The sequence below is a fragment of the Zingiber officinale genome, chromosome 2B, assembly GCF_018446385.1.
Source record: "Zingiber officinale cultivar Zhangliang chromosome 2B, Zo_v1.1, whole genome shotgun sequence".
Lineage (NCBI taxonomy): Eukaryota > Viridiplantae > Streptophyta > Magnoliopsida > Zingiberales > Zingiberaceae > Zingiber > Zingiber officinale.
In genome coordinates this window covers 18,076,350-18,093,554 of record NC_055989.1, presented here as the reverse complement: position 1 = coordinate 18,093,554, position 17,205 = coordinate 18,076,350, and the positions used below count along the sequence as shown (strand labels likewise).

Genomic DNA, 17,205 nt, shown 5'->3' with positions numbered 1-17,205 from the left:
GAGTGTGATGGAAGATATTAAGGAGAGAGAAAGTGTGATGAGAGATAAAATGTAATGAGAAAAAAAAGAGGAAAAAAAATGATGAGAGAGATTAAGGAGAGAAAATGGATGATAAAATGAGGAGAGAGAAAATATGATGAGAGAGAACAAAGAGAGAAAAAGTGATATTAAAGAAAATTTAAATAAATATATTTTGATATTTGATATTAAGGGGGGAAATTTTAGTTTTGCGTCAAGGGTATTTTTGGAATAAGAGAATATAATCCAAACATCAACAATATCAATCAATGATTGTTATTCTCATTCCTTACTCTTATTCCCCTAAATCAAATGCCCCATAAACGATACAAATTGGGCATGAAATTGACTACTTTAAAGAATTTCCAGATAACCACTTCACAATGGAAATGGATAAAATACAAATACAATCAAAAAACTAAACCCTAAATATTGGGTATGAAATAGGTAGTCAAAAACTAAGATGTTGTTTCATTTTAATTAACAGCAAATTACACAAACCCAATTAGAAAATTAATCCCAAATCTCATGAAATCATTCAATTGAAAATGATCAAACATAAACTCACTCATAAATATGCAATTTAAATGGAAAGATAATAATAAAGTCAAGCAAAAAATCATACTTTTTTCTCTTGTTCACTAGTTTTTCCCTTAATTTGAATAAAATAAGGTACTTCACTTCAAAGGTCTGGTTGTCTCTCTAATTTTGGTGGTCGACTTCATTTGATGGGTATGGTTGTCGATGGTTTAGGTTAGAAACTGATGTTAAGAATCGGGAGGGAAAAAATATTAGGAAAATTTAATTAAAACTGAGAGTAATAAGATAAATTTTTATCTATTAAGAGTTAAAATAAATGAATCTATTTGTTAAGTGGTAAGTGAAAAAAAAATTTATCAGTGCAGGTTAAAAGCGTTGGTTAAAAATTTCTTTAAGTGGAAGAAAGAGAGTAGAAGGGGTTTTGATATGTTTGATAAATTTTAAAGTTAAATTTAAAAAGATGTGATACAATGTAGATTGGACTTTCATGCATGCGTTGTGGATCTGAGTAAGGACGTTCAAAAGTTATCCGGACGTTCGATCATTTTTTGGACGCTCTGACTTTTAAATCTATAGTACAGGCGAGAACGGACCAATCCGTAATGTATAAAACCCCGTATGATTATGTTACTTGTGTCTCGAGAGAGTATGCACGGAGAATGAAATACAAGTAGTTCATGGTCAATAGAATATTTTGTCATTTACTTATGAATAATGGCCAAATGAGCAGAGATCAATCGGATATTTAGCAAAAGCAAAATCTTATATCGATGCTGACAAATATAAAAATCTAATAGAAGTTGATAGAGGAGGATCCATAGATGAAATGTCTTAGGAAACGAAAATCGTAGGTAAAAGATGTTTCAGGATAAAAATCTGTCTTCCTCAGCAACAACACAAACTTACAAACATTACAAACAAATACTTATCGAGTCATATCAGTATTACATGGAACAATTGGAAAAAAAAAACAAAATGGATTTCTGTTTGTTTTTCAGCATGTCATATAATATATATAGATAAGTATTTAAGCATGTTTATAAGAATACAAAATACTTGTCCTCCCATTAAATAATGTGCATCAATCATTTGCTCAAGATCTGCCGGATTTTATCCATCTCGTCTGAATTGGGTGGTGATTGCTACCTGCATTTCTTGACATACTACTCATCGATATTTCACTGATTCGGGTTCACTTTAGCAAACCGACCCTTGATTCTCAGCCTGGTATCAGCTCGTATCTTCCGTGATTCATATCTTATCAGTTTATCATATCTGCTTAGTTAAAGAAGAAGATAGAGAAATCAATAGAGGTAGAAAGTTACAGTTCACAATGGCAGAGCCACATTGATGGCTACCCGGACTGTAAGCCGGGGGCCCAACGATAGTGGAAGGGAGATTTACTGGAAGAGAAAGGGAAAAAGTGAAGAAAAGAAGAGGCTAGTCAGGGTGACGGTGTCGGCGTCTGCCCTCGTGGCCCACAGCCCAAGTAGATCACCTAAGCTAGCTCCGCCATTAACAATTCAGACTCTGATATCAATAAGACAGACTAGATGAAAAGACACCTTAATTCTTACCTGCGTGTCTTCCTCTTCTCCTTGTACCGTGAGATCATCGAGCTTCGGTCTAGGCAAGCTAAAAGTTGCTTTGCATCTTTAGGGCCTGAGTCTTCATTAGAATGGACTATATCAGTGGCACGATGTGGACATGCATCGACTTCAATAGCACCATTCAGAGATTTCAAATTTACAATACAAGAGCTTCCATTATATTCCCCACAAGGATTCAACAAATCCAGTGTACTCAAGACTTCTTGACCTTCATCGGCTTGATTGCACTCAGGAATAATGTCCTGCACATTAAAAGAGTTTCTAGCATCTCAGTTCTTTTCTTTCCCTCCTAAAAGAGAAGTTTCTTTTGCAAATTCACTGTAACTACAATTCTAATTTCATTTTCTTGTTGAAGTACTGTAAGAATGAAAGTTTATCAGCTAACGGGATACACTGCTTCAAATGAATCTTAGAAAAAGTGGTCAACAAGATTGTGGATTCTGAGTAATTTCAATAAAATTGAGCTGATAGTTGTGAGCGCTGCAGTTTGCTTCATCAAAAATAACACAATTATTGACAAACAAAGTTAAAAGTAACATAATTATTGACAAACAAAGTTAAGTGATTACTCTAAGATGAATTTAGCAACATGAGTTCTTGGGCAGTTCTTTATTGGTCTTCTTGTATGGTTTTCATTTTTTTCATTTTACATTTTTTTAGTGTTATGTTAGTTAATGTCTTTAAAGGTCTCCATGTATATAGGGGCGGGAAAAAATATTAAAAATTTAGGGTATGTTTGGTTTGCACATTTTTCATTTTCATTTTCTGGAAAATGCGCGTTTTCTAGAAAACAGAAAATGACTTTTTTTACCGAAATATACCAATTTTATAGTATACCGAAAAATTTGGTACAGTATAATAGGATTTATATTAAAATTTTTGATATACTGTACCGATACCAAAATTTTACTATAAACGATATGAAATTAATACCATACCGGAATTTCGGTATACCGATATCGGTATAAAAATTTTTTATACTGAATTTTTCGGTACGGTAAGGTGTACATCAATAAACTTACACTAATAAGATATACTTGGTTATGTGTTTCTTCTATATTCTCTGATGAGTAGCTATCGGTTGTGCAAATAAATGCATTTAATAACACCATTCTTCTATATTCAAAAGTGCTCAAGTACTTACAAGACTCCAAGGACAATGGTTGTAATTTACTCTCTAGTCTTTCATTGACATTCTTAGAAAGAGTAAAAATTATTCGAGAACATAATTAAGTTGGGTGTTGTAGAGGTTTTATCTCATTACCTCTTTTAAAGGGGAGATTCACAATGGATTTGTGGGGCTGATGGTCCAAATGCATCATAGGCTGTGCAATAAAAATAGGATCTCCAAACTATGTAAAATTATGTTAGTTGTGTTGTTTGCTAATTTACTATTTTTTTGCAATTCGTATATTTGACACAAACAAAATACATATAAACACTCACAACACTGACATTATCGTCTTCTTTGCATTTTGTGCAACATTCAAATGATTAAAGCTCACTGTATATTCAACCATCTCGCACACCCTAATAGTCGGTATCAAAGCCTAGGACTAAGATTTTAGCAGATAAGATTGCTCTACTACCATCCTATTAGTTGGTATTAGAGTGGGTGTTTTAAATTTAAAGATTAACATCCAAAGAGCAATGGTTAGAAACCACTATCATCCTCCCACTTATGATGGAATAAATTTTGGATATTGGAAGATGAGAATGGAGGCATTTATTAGAATAGATCTTGATGTATTGATGGTGGTAATGGTAAAAGGATACAAGGACCCAAGGGGCAGTTCGGTGCATGAAGCTCCGGCCAGCGCGAGATCTCGGGAAAGGGTTGAACCACATTGGTTTTATTGTACGCAGTCTTACCTTGCATTTTGTAAGAGACCGTTTTTGTGACTCGAACCCATGGCCTCAAGATCACATGGCAACAACTTTACCACTGATACAAGGACTCAACAGGTGATAATAGGAAACCTATTAAAAGGAGAAAATAGACAAAGGATCAACAAAAAAATATAAAACAAATCAAAGGGCTAAAGAAATTATGAAGGGGTATAAAGACCAATTGAAGATAATAATCTAAATTGGATATAAAAATAGTAATAGAATCTTAGTAAAGAATATCAATCAATACTATTTCTTTTACCTATTTTAGAATCTGTTTTAGATATGGATCAAATTTTTGTTTGCTGACTTAGCCGAGTGGTAAGGCAAAATTGGTGTTGCCCTGTCAAAGTTTGGTCTAAACCGCTAGATTGCTTAGATGATTAAAATCATACTACAAGGAGAAGGGATCTCCTGGACCCCTTGTCATGGTCCCCTCCTGGTCCACTCCACAATTGACACATCGGATCATGGCCAGAATCCGGTCGTAATCGGCTGCGATCTCTCTTGGGTTCACCTTCCTTCCCACCGAAGTTGTAGTTTGGGTCTAGGGGCAAGCGGCCAAAGACCACTGGCGGTGGGCGGACCGCCCCCTCTGCTCAACGCCCGACAGCCCGCCCATCGCCAACGGCCTCCGACCAGGCCCCGGCCCAAACTACAACCTGGGTGGGAAGGTGAACCCAGGAGAGATTGCAGCCAATTGTGGCCAGATTCCGACCGCGATCTGATGTGCCAATTGTGGAGTGGACAAGGAGGGGATCGAGACAAGGGTCCAGGAGATCCATTCTATACCACATGGTAATTGTTCACCTGGTTCACCAAACCTAACATTGTTGGGATTGCATGACTCGATCAAAAGAATGAAAAATATTTTAAATTTTTTATTTAGCCTGATCAAGCTTTCTGCAGATTAAATCAAACAACATATATAACATCAAGTTGATGAAAATGATATTTATACCTTAGGGTCTAATTAGTTCAAGTGCCTAGCCTCTATGTCATTCGCACCAGTGTGCCACCTCGAGCATAGAGGAGGAGAAACTAGTGTCCAGACATCCAACATTCTTTAAGAGAAAGGTGGAGATCGATCAACAATTAGACAATCAAACAGAAGAAGAATGGAGGACCATTTGCCAACCCCTAGTCAAACTTAATGAGGAAAAAGCAATGATCAGATTTCTAATTATCCCAATTTAAAGAGTTGCATTCTATTCTAATTTAAGAGATGTCGCCTTCTCAATTAATTCCATAAAAAGAAAATCAAAATGTAACTTTACAATTAAGAATTGTGTAACAATTCGACTTAGTTGGGTTCTTTAAATATCTCCAATATTTAAATCTAGTTGACTCTTTAATTTTAACATGCTCCTCTGTGTTTAATTAAATAAGTTAATTGATAAATTTAATTCAATTAAACCCCTCAAATTTAAGTAAACTAATTAATCACCTAATGAGCAATTATTAACGACATACTATAAATGACAACTCTTTGGTTTGCATGAAGGCTGTTAGAAGATTCCACTATTCACAAAGCCTTTCACATTGAAGGTTTCCTGCAATTCAATCATCTTATCATCTTACGGTATGACTTCAAACTTGAAATACTATGTCCCTTCGACCCACTTCATAATGTCATTTAATTTCCCAGAAAATCTACTTGTAAAAAATGAATTGAGAACACCTTAATTCAACTTTCATTATGCACAAATTCCACAAGTGTTGTATCGAATGGTTTTTAGCAGATCTCCTAACAGAGGTACTTGTTGTATGGACTATGCACCAACCTTTATGTTGATCTTCAAAAAGGAAAAAAAAAAAAAAAAAGATAGTGACAATTTCAAGTCTTAAATGAGTTGCACTCATTTGTTTGAGAATTTGCACAAAAACTAGGTAGCCACCAAATGGATTCTCACAGCAAGTTACATTCGGTGTTTTGTTCCTCGACTTGCATAGCTGCTAAAAAGGCCCTTGTCACACACTCACACTACTCTCTCTTGCGCGCAATCAAAGGTGGTCTTTGTCGCCACACTTTCTCCCCTTAAGCCACATCAGACGCTACCCTTCTAATTCCTCTTTCAATCCAAAGTCACTTCCACCTTCACACCTCAAGAGGAAACAACATTGTTGCCTTCCCCTTAAATCTATAAACGAGTTGCACTCATTTTGTACGAGAAGTTCCATATAGACTAGGTACTAGGTAGCTACCAAATGGATTCTCAAATTAAATCGTATCCAATGAGTTGTTCCTCAATTTGTATAACTGCTTAAATAAACCCTTGTAACACTGCTCTTTCACTGCGCATTCAAATGCAATCTGTATTGCCACCCTTTCTCCATTTAAGCCAGATCGAACATCACCCTTCTACTAATTCCTCCTCCAATAAAAAATCAGCCACAAAAATATCTTGTTCGCTAACTCCTTGGACCGAGTCAACTGATTCATATTAGTCAACTCATCCACTAGTTGACTTGTCCAACAATCGATTATATTCTAACACCAGTCAACTAATAAATCCCAAACCTCAAATCCACTTAGGGTATTGAGTTTCTTGGTCACTAATTGATCATTGACCATCACCGGTTGATTGTTGATACTGATTACAACAACCTCTAAGGTTGAGTTCGTCTATGTTGGACTCTACCCTTGTCCCCCATGATTACATGTTACTTACACTTAGCTCACCGGAGTCTTACCATGCAGCTTGACTTTTCCCCTCAGCCATTTAACATTAGGCCATACATCCCTCGGATTCACTTGAACCCTCGGCTCCTCCACGTGCCATCCTTCACGCCTCTTGCCTTCATAGTCTACCTCCAGTCTCAGGGTGTAGCGCAGACAGTGGGCGCATGACATCTCTGGCATAATGGCTAGGGTCGATTCTCAGGAACTGACGACCTCGGATTTACCCCACCATGCGCCTATGACCTATGTACTTGCATTTACCTCCCTCTATATTCGTGGGGCCGACACTAAGGGGACTGTTAAGATATTAGATCTACCTTTTTTTTTCATAGTCTACCTCCAATTGTTGTCGTCCTTGTTGCCTTGATGCTCCGCATCATATAATCCCTCTATTTACTTCATGCAACCTTCTTCGATCTTTATGGAATTCAAGCCATCAAGTTGACACTTGGAATGTTCCAGAGTTACTCGAATATCATCTCAGTGCTCCTCGTCTTGCGCCCCTCAAACGTGTCATACTATCCTTCTCCAATCTAAGAGGACCTCCAAGACACTCTGCATGCCACCTTAACCACGCTGAGCCATCAACTATATGAGCTCTCCAAGCTCCATATATGTTCCTACATGCTCTAACACACTCAAACACACACATCAAATACACATGACAATGTATAACTTAAATCCACTTGGGTACTAGGTTTCCTAGTCACCAATTGGCTATTGTCCGTCACCAATCGTTGATCCTGAGTACGACCACCAGTAAGGTTGAGTCCACCTATATTGAGTTCTACCCTTATCCCCCATGGGTACAGGTCACTTAATACTCACAACTCACCGACGTTTTACCATGTAGCTTGACTTTGCCTCTCAAACATCTATCATTAGGTCATACGTCCCTTGGATGAACTCAAGCCATCGACTCCTCCACATGTCATCTTTCATGTGGTCATGCCTCTTACCTTCATAGTCTACCTCCAAAGTTGTCGTCCTTGCTACCTCGATGCTCCTTGTTTTGTAATCGATCGATCTTTCTCATGAAACCTTCTCTTATCTCTATGGACCTCGAGTCAGCATGTTGCAAACTTAGAATGCTCCAGAGCTACTCTCATGCCACCTCAATGCTCCTCGTCTTATGGTCCCTTGAATGTCTCCTTCTCCGATCTAAGAGGACCTCCAAGACACTGAGTGTGCCACCTTGACCACGCCAAGCCATCAACCATATGAACTCTCCAAACTCCATGTATGTTCCTGCATGCCCTTGCGCACTCAACATGTACATATCAAATACACATAGTAATGTCTAATTTAAATCCTTTGCCCAAATATAAAAATCCAAAATCACACCGGACCACTTGGAGCACAATTGCACCAAAAAATGGTTGTTATATTAAGCCTGAGTAGCTTAGACAATGATTGAACCTAAGAAAGTTAATGGGTTAATTTTCTCTTTGGGTAGGTCATTATGCTAAAGCTCACCTCAACAATATGTTAGGTTAAATTAGTACAACTTTTACCATACATGCACCATTTTAAATGTTATGTTGCATTTCTACTATAGCTATGCAGTATTTATTAATTCAATAAATTACCACCTAGTCAAGTCAACCACTTCACATACATATATATAGGCTTCTTATTGGCGCTGAGAGCGAGTGTATTCGCCTTTTGCAGGTTTCTTATTAATTCCCCCATGGGCTTAGCTGAGATGGTAAGTGGATGACAAATTTTCCCAATAAGCGAAGGGTCAAATCCCAAGGCTGGTGAGGCGTAAATACCTACACTCCGACACAACTCACCCTCCCATCTATCTTACCTTTCTCAGTTAGCGTGATTTACATCCCTCGTTATGGTCTTGGGGTAGGTTGACAGGGGCGCTGGGGCGAGCATAATTGTCTTTTGCCCAATATCGGCTTCTTATTAAGGAAAAAATAAGGTCACTCTCTGTTAATTTACCATTTTATGCAAGAAAATAATCAAACCATTTTCCAAGTCATGACTAAATGCCATCCTCATAAAAAAAACATGTGATAAAGTATATGTGGTTTCATCATATAAATGCAATAATGGGAATTAAGTTCCACCTGCATCTCTTTTTCTCCTACTATCTACTAAGATCTAGTTAGTCAAATGACAGCATGAACTATAAACATAAAAATATGATAGTGTGAATTTTCCAAAAATTGGAGAAATAAAATTTAGATGTAAAATGGGAAAGAACCATAAATAAAATCTTAGTGATCTAGATAATCTGTGCAAGATGGCAAAGATAGCTTGAAGCTACAATAAATAGAGCGATTGACGGCTTTAAATTACTTTGTTTATGGCATACAGTGAGGAAACTATTATATTAACTGAAGGAAGGTAACTTTTTAGAAAAAACTAGCATTCAGGTAAGAAGAATGATAAAAACTAACATTCAGGTAAGAAGAATAAAATAGCACTAAATTCCCATGAATGACATACTCATACCTGACTCCCAACAAGAGTAACAGTGTTAAACATTCAACATCTCCAATATCATGCATAAAACAATCAAGGTAGTGATATTGCAATGATATAAACCAATTGTTTACAGAGATACTATTAGCAAGAAAAGATGAACAACTCATAAAATAGGCATAATCATACCTTAGGAGTAGTTGCCGCAATCCAGGAACTGCTAACAGCAGAGCAAATATAATTACTTTCAATTTCCTTTTCTTGAACCAAAGAAAATGATTCTGTCACTGGCTCCCCAAATCCTTTGTCTTGACTAGCATATCCTTCAAGCTTTTCAAGTTCACGAATTTGCCAAATTAACTCCTCTTTATGTTTCCAGAAAGTTGAATTTCGATGCTGATGCAAAAACATCCAAAAAGTAAGAACATTTTTTCACCTAGATATAATAAGCTAGTAAATCATAGGCTGCATTAGACAGTATTTGTTTGTTGAATTGGACAGTACACACTCACTAGTGAAAGATCATATTCTGAAACACAAATAAGAATGGTAATTTCATTTAAGCAACATGACAAGGATGAGCAAACTAGTAAATCCTAGAGCACTTAATACACTCAGTTTCACTGCCGCTAGCATCATACAGTTCATTGAGTTATTCTCGAGGCACAGGTAGAGTACTGGTAGACATATGAATTTTCTTATTCAAGACGAAATAAAACAACAGAAGTAGTAATTCATCTAAAGAATGAAAGAGTAGAAAAGGGGGAAAAAAGGACAATTTTGATTGATTCGCATACTTTTGGAAGTGGAGGGAGTCCCATAGCTTGAAACCCATGGCTGGCAGTGGTGGGAACTATGAGATCTTCCAAACTGAGCACCGGTTTCGCTTCCCAAACGCTAGCATCTTCTACCAAGTAGTCGCCCACCTCATCCCTCTCTCCACCCAACAACTCCTTCTCGTCGGCTCCAATCCCGAGCAGTCCGAACAGCCCCACGGCCGAGGGGCACCCGACGAAATCATCAACAGGGCGACGGTCGTGCAGCGGATGAGACCGGCGGTGGGCGTCGAAGTCGCAGTTGGAACAGAGGAGCGCGCGGCAGTGGGAGGAGGCGCAGAGGATGGAGGCAGGCGCGGAGCGGCAGCCGTCGCAGAGGAGCGCGCGGCGGTGCTGGGAGGACACTACGTTGGCGTTGTGGACATGCCGGTCGCAGGCGATGCAGAGCCGGGCGGCGTCGGCCCGGCAGAACAAGAGCGCCCTTGCGTTCCCACAAAAATCGCAACTTTCTTCATCAATTCCTCCTCCTCCTCCTCGGTTTACCTGCCCTATCTCTGATGCTTCTTCCTCTTGTCCCATTGCTTGAATTGCTTCAATCTTCTTCCGCTCGAACTGGATTGGCCGTGCCGAGCAATGGCGGCGCCGACGGGGAATAAATGGCACAACATGTTGATTGAAACATCTAGCGTGGCCAAAATAGGATCAATGGACCACAAAGAATAGAAGTGTCTCGAAGCATTCAATTCATGGTGGTAAAAAGGCGAGATCGTCCCGAGGGGGCACTCGAAGCATTCAATTCGTACGTTGACACATTACACAACATGGTGAGAGTTGGAAGATTGCTTTTCGTCGTTTTCTTTTATTTGTGATTATGCCTTTTGTCTTTCATCAAATTGATTTTAATTATATATAAAATTGTTTTTGATCCGGAAGCTAAGCATGACCTACTCAGGGAGTGTGTGAGAGAATTTTTATTTATTTAAAAGTGATTCAGAGATTATTTTAAAGAATTATAGTACTGAGTGTTTAAAAATAAAATTTAAAAGTTTAATAAAATAAAATTGGAGTGTTTGATGAATAATTAGTTTTAAATACAAATTATTTGATCATTGAATAATTGTTATGATCGTCTAGATGAGGTAAATAGGTGAATCTGTAAATTTAAAATTTTCATTAAATACTTTAAAAATACAAGACTTTTATAAAAATTAGACAAAAATAAAAAAAAACAGATTTGTTATGAGCACCCCTAAAATAAAGTCAAAGATATTCAGCCATGCAATTTATTTTAAAAATGTCATTTATTTAATAGTTGTTGGGCAGCTGTTATAATGGATAGAAATTTTGATGTAACTGTTATAAAGCCATCGACCATTAAATCAAAATAATTTTTTTAAATTTGATTAAAATTATTTAAATTTTATTAAAATTGTTTTAAATTAATTAAAATTACTTTAAAACACTGATAGAAATTACTAAGCAGTGGCTACAATACTTAGTATCATAATTGCTACTTAAGAATCAATATCTTATACACTTTCTAATCCTCTAACTAAGATTTGGAATATCTTAGTCTGGTTTTTTCTAAAATTTGGAGGAATCGATAATGAGATGATAGAACTGATAAGTTCTAGAATGTGAGAGGGTCGATTGCACAACTATTCGATCAGTGTTGTAAAAATACTGATGATTCTATCTAAAAGTTGAGAAGATGACTAGTTAGGAATGTGACTCTGGTGTTAATTAGAAGAAGATTTTGCACTGTCATGCAAAACCAAGAGCATTAGTGCTGGGTCAGATAAGGGGTCTCAGCGTTGGTCCTCCGACGCTCAAATTAGTGATCCGTGTATGAGGAGAAGAATAGTAAAAGACTGTAGCAATGAGCGTGTAGAATAATGAAGTATCACATATCTCCGCATATAGATGAAGACCCCCTTTTATAGTATCATTGTAGCATCTGTGCACACATCCAAAAGTATATGCACGTTTTATAAAGCGTCCTAGGTAAAGACAAGTCGAAAGTGTCCTAACACATTTTCTTAAGTAAGCACGCAAATCTTTGATGTGACATGCTAGAAACTTCTAAAGTACTATTTGTTTGCTGGACATTCTCTGTTGTGGACGACACAAACTTCCAAAAGAGTACAGTAAGATATGTATATGGGTGATGCTATAGGCCGATCAAGGGCCTCTCGGTCGGGATGTCACCAGTTTAGTCGTACTAAATGGAGCTATTAGCCTATTCTTCACTCGGCCTTATTGTTGTCGAAGAGGCACTTTATGTCAGATCGGACCTAAGGTCTGATCGGCCAAGGTTGTGGACCATGTAACTTAGTATTCAACTCTGGACCTTTATTGCAAGTTGCGGAGGGCGGCTGCTCAGATGGTCTGATCGACCTTTTATGGTTGACCGACTCTAGAGACCCGCTCGTTCATCCACAATTCACGATTTCATAGTCCACCTAATCTTACAACTTTGATCATTTATCTTTGAACTCCACGTTAGTTAATTTTCACTATTTTGATCACTTTTGAAGGGGTGTATCTTTATCACAGTAACAACCGAAATAAAAAAAATATTTTAGAGACGAAACAGGCTTTCTTTTGACTTAAAAAAGGATACTCATTTTATTATTATTGTTATTATTATTATTATTTTAATTTGGGACGCCAAATTTTAAGATCTTGCGGTTCCTTAACCAAAGTCTCAAGTAAAATATCCACGCGCATAAAGATAAGATTGTAGTCTCTGAACCAAAGATTCAAGCAAAATGCCCACATAGATTGAATAAGATTGTTGTTCGAGTGCTGTTCATCATCTAGAAGTGATTGCTACGGGAATCAGCCACTTCAACTGAACATTTTGACCCGCCAACTGAACTCAATGCTTGTTCCTAAATAACAATTATCTTTTGTTCAAGACATCGCAACCAACATGCATTCTTTTGCCTTCTAATCTTCTACCGTCGCCTTATTTTTTAGCGGGCGCCGCCAACCACCGCCTTTAACTCATCCATATAAATTCTGAAGAGCTCCGCTGTGCTCTGCTTCTCCATAGCCGTTTTAACAAAAGCAAATTGTCTCCCGGGAATGGAGCTTTCCACTGACGATGCTCGACTGAGCTCCGGCAAGATGGAATATGGGTTTGTTAGCCGCACGCACCTCTCTGTCTTCTTCTTCTTGTTCTTCTTCTTCTGATCCGACTGCTGAGTTTTTTCTCTATGCACTTGGCAGATGCAAGCATTATAGGAGAAGGTGCATGCTTCGAACACCCTGCTGCAGCCAAATCTTTCACTGCCGCCACTGTCACAATGAGTCCACGGTATCAGCCGCTAAGTTCTCTCCTTGCTGCTCCCTGTTTTAATATGTATATATGTATTTGGCATTTTGATCTTTGCACACAGAAGGACCGTCATGAAATGTGCCGGTTTGAAGTTAAAACCGTGAGTTCCGGATCCCTGAACATTTCTCCGAGTAGGTTTTGTGCACTTTCTCTTCATCCATAAACTTTGGTGGATTTGCAGGTCATCTGTGCGATTTGTGGCACCGAGCAAAGTGTGAGTGGAGATGAATCTTAGAAATTCTTGAACCTTTCGTCGTGTTTGCTTGGCTACAAGTTTACCCTTGTTTGCCATGTTTCCACAGGTTGCACAGGTCTGTTCCAACTGTGGGATCAACATGGGAGAGTATTTCTGTGAGATTTGCAAGTTTCATGATGATGATGTAACGTTACTATTCATCAATGGATGATGATCGCGGCCTTTCTGATATATACATAATTTGGTCTTTTCTCATGCTTGTATATTGTTTGTTGATTTTCCAGATTGAGAAAGGGCAGTTTCATTGCAAGGACTGTGGAATCTGCAGGTCAGCTATAGCTTCTATGTGTTCTTGTGTTCATTCATACTGAAAGTAAGAGGCTTATTCAAGGTGATTGTGTGTCTGAGCAGAGTTGGTGGTCGAGCGAACTTCTTCCATTGCAAGAAATGTGGTGTGCTATTATCTTCTCCTTCCAAAGTTCTTGCTTTTTTCATTTGTTTTTCACTATGTTGCAATCTCCAAATGTATGCTTGGTTCATTAGATCACCGATAATGGAATCGAAGATCATGTTTTTTTTTTTACCTTCATGGAATTGAACCTGATCTGTAATGCCAGATTATGTTCTCCTTCTAACAGTTACACAAGTTTTTGCATCTTTGATAGATACTATAATATCAACTTACTAGATTGAACCTCAAATCTAAGTAATTTTACTTATTTGTTCAGTAATCCATTAAAACTGAAAAGAACTTCTTAGAACATCTTTACTAGGACAGTAGGTCATATAGAAAGATGTGACAATTCCGATTTCAGATAAAGTGGATCTAGTAACAGAAAACTAGTATTGGATTCTGTGTTTCAAGCAATTTGAGATTGCTGAGCTGATGAACATATTAAGAAAAACTTCATCCAGAGTTGATAAAATAACTATACTGAATGTTTTTTCTTCGAGTTTTCAACATGCCATCTAAGAATGCTTGTTAGTTATGCCAGTATTCATTAAAAGAAACAAACTTTGTCTAAAGAATTGGTCAAATTTTAAATTTTCTAATTTCAGTTCCTTCAAAATTCCTTTGTTCCTCCAGTATCAAATTCTCTGTCAATATGTTATGTAGGATCCTGCTACTCTAATAGTTTGCTCAATAAGCATTCGTGTGTGGAGAACTCAATGCGACACCACTGTTCGATCTGTTACGAGGTCTGTAATGATGCCATCCATACTTAAGGTTTCTGAGACGATGTCTAATTGTTGGGAACTCAATGCAGTATCTCTTTGACTCACTGAAAGAAACAACTGTTCTCCAGTGTGGGCACACTATGCATTCAGACTGTCTCAATGAAATGTTGAAGCATGAAAAGTAAACATCAATGTTTCAGAACACTACTTACTTCAGATATCTGTTCATCTTTACCATTTGAAAAAATCTTATCTTGTTTTCGTTATCATGGATGTAGATATTGTTGCCCGATATGCTCCAAGTCAATAATGGACATGTCAAGTATCTGGAAGAAGTTGGATGAGGAGGTAAGAGAAAAATGTATCATTGATTTCTTGTTTCACTAGCGACATCCTTCTAGTAAAAGGTTATAATGAATGATCTAAAGTTCTCTCTTTTGCAGATAGAAGCGACAGATATGCTGGGGAATTACAGATCAAGAAAGGTTAGTGCTGTTTCTACAAACTACTCCTGATGATGCCTCCATGATTCTGAACATTTTTTTTCTCTGGAAATTTTGAACTTTATCATACTTGATACACAATTAGGTTGCACTTCATACTCAACTTGTGTTCAAGAGTTAAGATGATTAGGAATTATTACTACACTTTTCTTCTAAATGTTTAATACAGATGAGTGCTAATTTTCAGTGATTTTGTAGGTGTGGATCCTCTGCAATGACTGCAATCGCACTACCGAAGTCGCCTACCACATCATCGGCCAAAAATGCTCTCATTGCCACTCCTATAACACTCGCAAGATTTCGGCCCCTGTAATTCCTCAATGACTGGATCCCGCGCGTTTAGTTTGATTGCCTGATTGAATGATCTGTTGATGTATGCACCTACAATTATGGATGTCTTGGTTTTGAACTACACCTAAAAAGCAAAGTCACAAACAAAGTAAGGCATTTGTAGATTTGAAGTATGCTTCTAAATGGCATGCAGATCACTCTCTCTTATTCTTATAATGATTTGTTGTCGAAAAATAGTTCTTTGTTATCATGTATCCCTGTTTTATACATTGAAGAAATGTTAATGTGGTCGTTTATCGTTTGGAGTAATTCAATCTTGTTGATTGTATACTTTTTCCAAACAAACTTGGTTATTATGGAAGTAAGCAACTGAGTAGCCGACTCAATGTAAGTTTGAGCTTGGTCAACATATTAGTATCGAGTTAGATCAGAATTTTTATTCGATTAGAGAGGACATAACCTCAAGAATGTCTTTCTTGCAACAAATCTATCTTATTTACAAATATAAATAACCTTGTTAAGGTCCTATGGTTTGACTTAGTTTATGCCCTCATAGTTTGCAAACCTCAGCGTGTTTCAGTATCTTGTATACAAGCTTCATTCTTGTCCTATAAGATACTAAAAAATATTTCCGAGTATTGCTGATAACCTGAAAGGTTATATAAATTGGGTAAAAATTAAAACAAAATGTCTATGTTTTACTACATCGTCAAAGAAACATTTCATTTTGATTTATCATCAAAAGCATTGATACAGACGGATCGGTAGATTTTTATTATTATTTTTGATAATTTTAGTTTTTTTTGTATTTAAGGTATTTTTATAATTTCTATCTTTTATATTTTTTATTTTTAATTCGTTTAGGGATTTTAGGATTGTGAGCCTATTAGGAAAATTTTTCCTTTTAGATTTTTTGTTTCCTTTATGTACAAGATAAGAATTGTAGTTTATATATTAGAATTTATTTCCTTTCTTTGTGTCTTAGGGTTGAAGTGTATATAAGCATGTATTTAGTTGTTTGAGAAATAATCCTTTATTAATAAATAATATTTTCTTTTTTTTCAGAAAATCTAGAGGACGACACTATCTTTTCTTATCTTATCCTCAATTTTTCTTCTTCTCGTTAGCCCACAGGATAATCGCTACCCTGTCCAACGTCAGTTGGTATCAGAGCAAGCAAGTTCCAATTGAGGAAATCAAACATCGTGAAAGACAGTTGAGGATTTATAGAGGCAAGTTGCATATTTAACCCAGCATGTCGCTGTAGCAACGCAAAATCTTAAAGATCGTGTGGTATATGGTCGAGAGGATCGACATAAAGACCTTAGATTTTGAGTTGATTTACCCAAATTTTCTGGTAGGTCACAGATAGAGAATTTTGTTGATTGGATCAATAAAATGGAGTGATTCTTCAACTATAAACAAGTTTTGTATCGGATGAAGGTGAAATTGGTTGTCTTCAAACTCAGAGGTCTAACATTATCATGGTGTAAGTACTCGTGATGCTCACGAGACCGATAACGCAAGGCCAAGATCACGGATTGGAAAAAAAGAGAAAGAAGATGAAGAGTCAATTTCTTCCTTTGGTTATACTCAAACTTCGTTCCAAGGATGATTAGGATTCACCATGGAGGATGATAGTTTCGACGCATGAGATGACCTGGATGCATTTAAAGATGATTTGGAGGAGGAATTTGACCCAAAAGAAGAAGTTGACTAATCCCATACTGAAGCTGA

General features: G+C 37.1%; 2 protein-coding genes across 3 annotated transcripts; one reads left to right on the top strand and one right to left on the bottom strand.

Moving 5' to 3' along the window:
- Window positions 1-1,448: 1,448 nt before the first annotated feature.
- Window positions 1,449-10,692, bottom strand: LOC122045432 (zinc finger protein CONSTANS-LIKE 13-like). The gene is made up of 4 exons (XM_042605657.1): window positions 9,978-10,692; window positions 9,370-9,576; window positions 2,136-2,410; window positions 1,449-1,833 (listed from the first exon to the last, which is right to left on the bottom strand). Exons 1-4 carry the CDS (start codon window positions 10,533-10,535, stop codon window positions 1,737-1,739), a joined length of 1,137 nt encoding a protein of 378 aa, XP_042461591.1. The 5' UTR covers window positions 10,536-10,692; the 3' UTR covers window positions 1,449-1,736.
- Window positions 10,693-12,941: 2,249 nt separating this feature from the next.
- Window positions 12,942-15,794, top strand: LOC122049019 (E3 ubiquitin-protein ligase MIEL1-like). Of its 2 annotated transcripts, XM_042610520.1 has the most exons (12): window positions 12,946-13,099; window positions 13,191-13,278; window positions 13,361-13,399; window positions 13,481-13,513; window positions 13,602-13,679; window positions 13,780-13,823; window positions 13,907-13,947; window positions 14,613-14,695; window positions 14,764-14,855; window positions 14,953-15,022; window positions 15,118-15,159; window positions 15,376-15,792. In XM_042610520.1, exons 1-12 carry the CDS (start codon window positions 13,047-13,049, stop codon window positions 15,499-15,501), a joined length of 789 nt encoding a protein of 262 aa, XP_042466454.1. In that variant the 5' UTR covers window positions 12,946-13,046; the 3' UTR covers window positions 15,502-15,792. The 2 variants fall into 2 exon arrangements, with proteins under 2 accessions (XP_042466453.1, XP_042466454.1); XM_042610519.1 differs by having other exon boundaries at window positions 12,942-13,099; window positions 13,191-13,399; window positions 15,376-15,794.
- The last annotated feature ends 1,411 nt before the right edge of the window (window positions 15,795-17,205 follow it).

Excerpts from the sequence above, each read along its gene's own strand:
- LOC122045432 (XM_042605657.1), bottom strand. The coding sequence starts at position 10,535 with ATGGGACAAGAGGAAGAAGCATCAGAGATAGGGCAGGTAAACCGAGGA. Across the intron at positions 2,411-9,369 it reads TTGCGGCAACTACTCCTAAG|GACATTATTCCTGAGTGCAA; the intron begins GTATGATTATGC and ends TTTAATGTGCAG. Across the intron at positions 1,834-2,135 it reads GAGAAGAGGAAGACACGCAG|ATATGATAAACTGATAAGAT; the intron begins GTAAGAATTAAG and ends TTAACTAAGCAG.
- LOC122049019 (XM_042610519.1), top strand. Across the intron at positions 13,400-13,480 it reads GCCGGTTTGAAGTTAAAACC|GTCATCTGTGCGATTTGTGG; the intron begins GTGAGTTCCGGA and ends GTGGATTTGCAG. Across the intron at positions 15,160-15,375 it reads GGAATTACAGATCAAGAAAG|GTGTGGATCCTCTGCAATGA; the intron begins GTTAGTGCTGTT and ends GTGATTTTGTAG.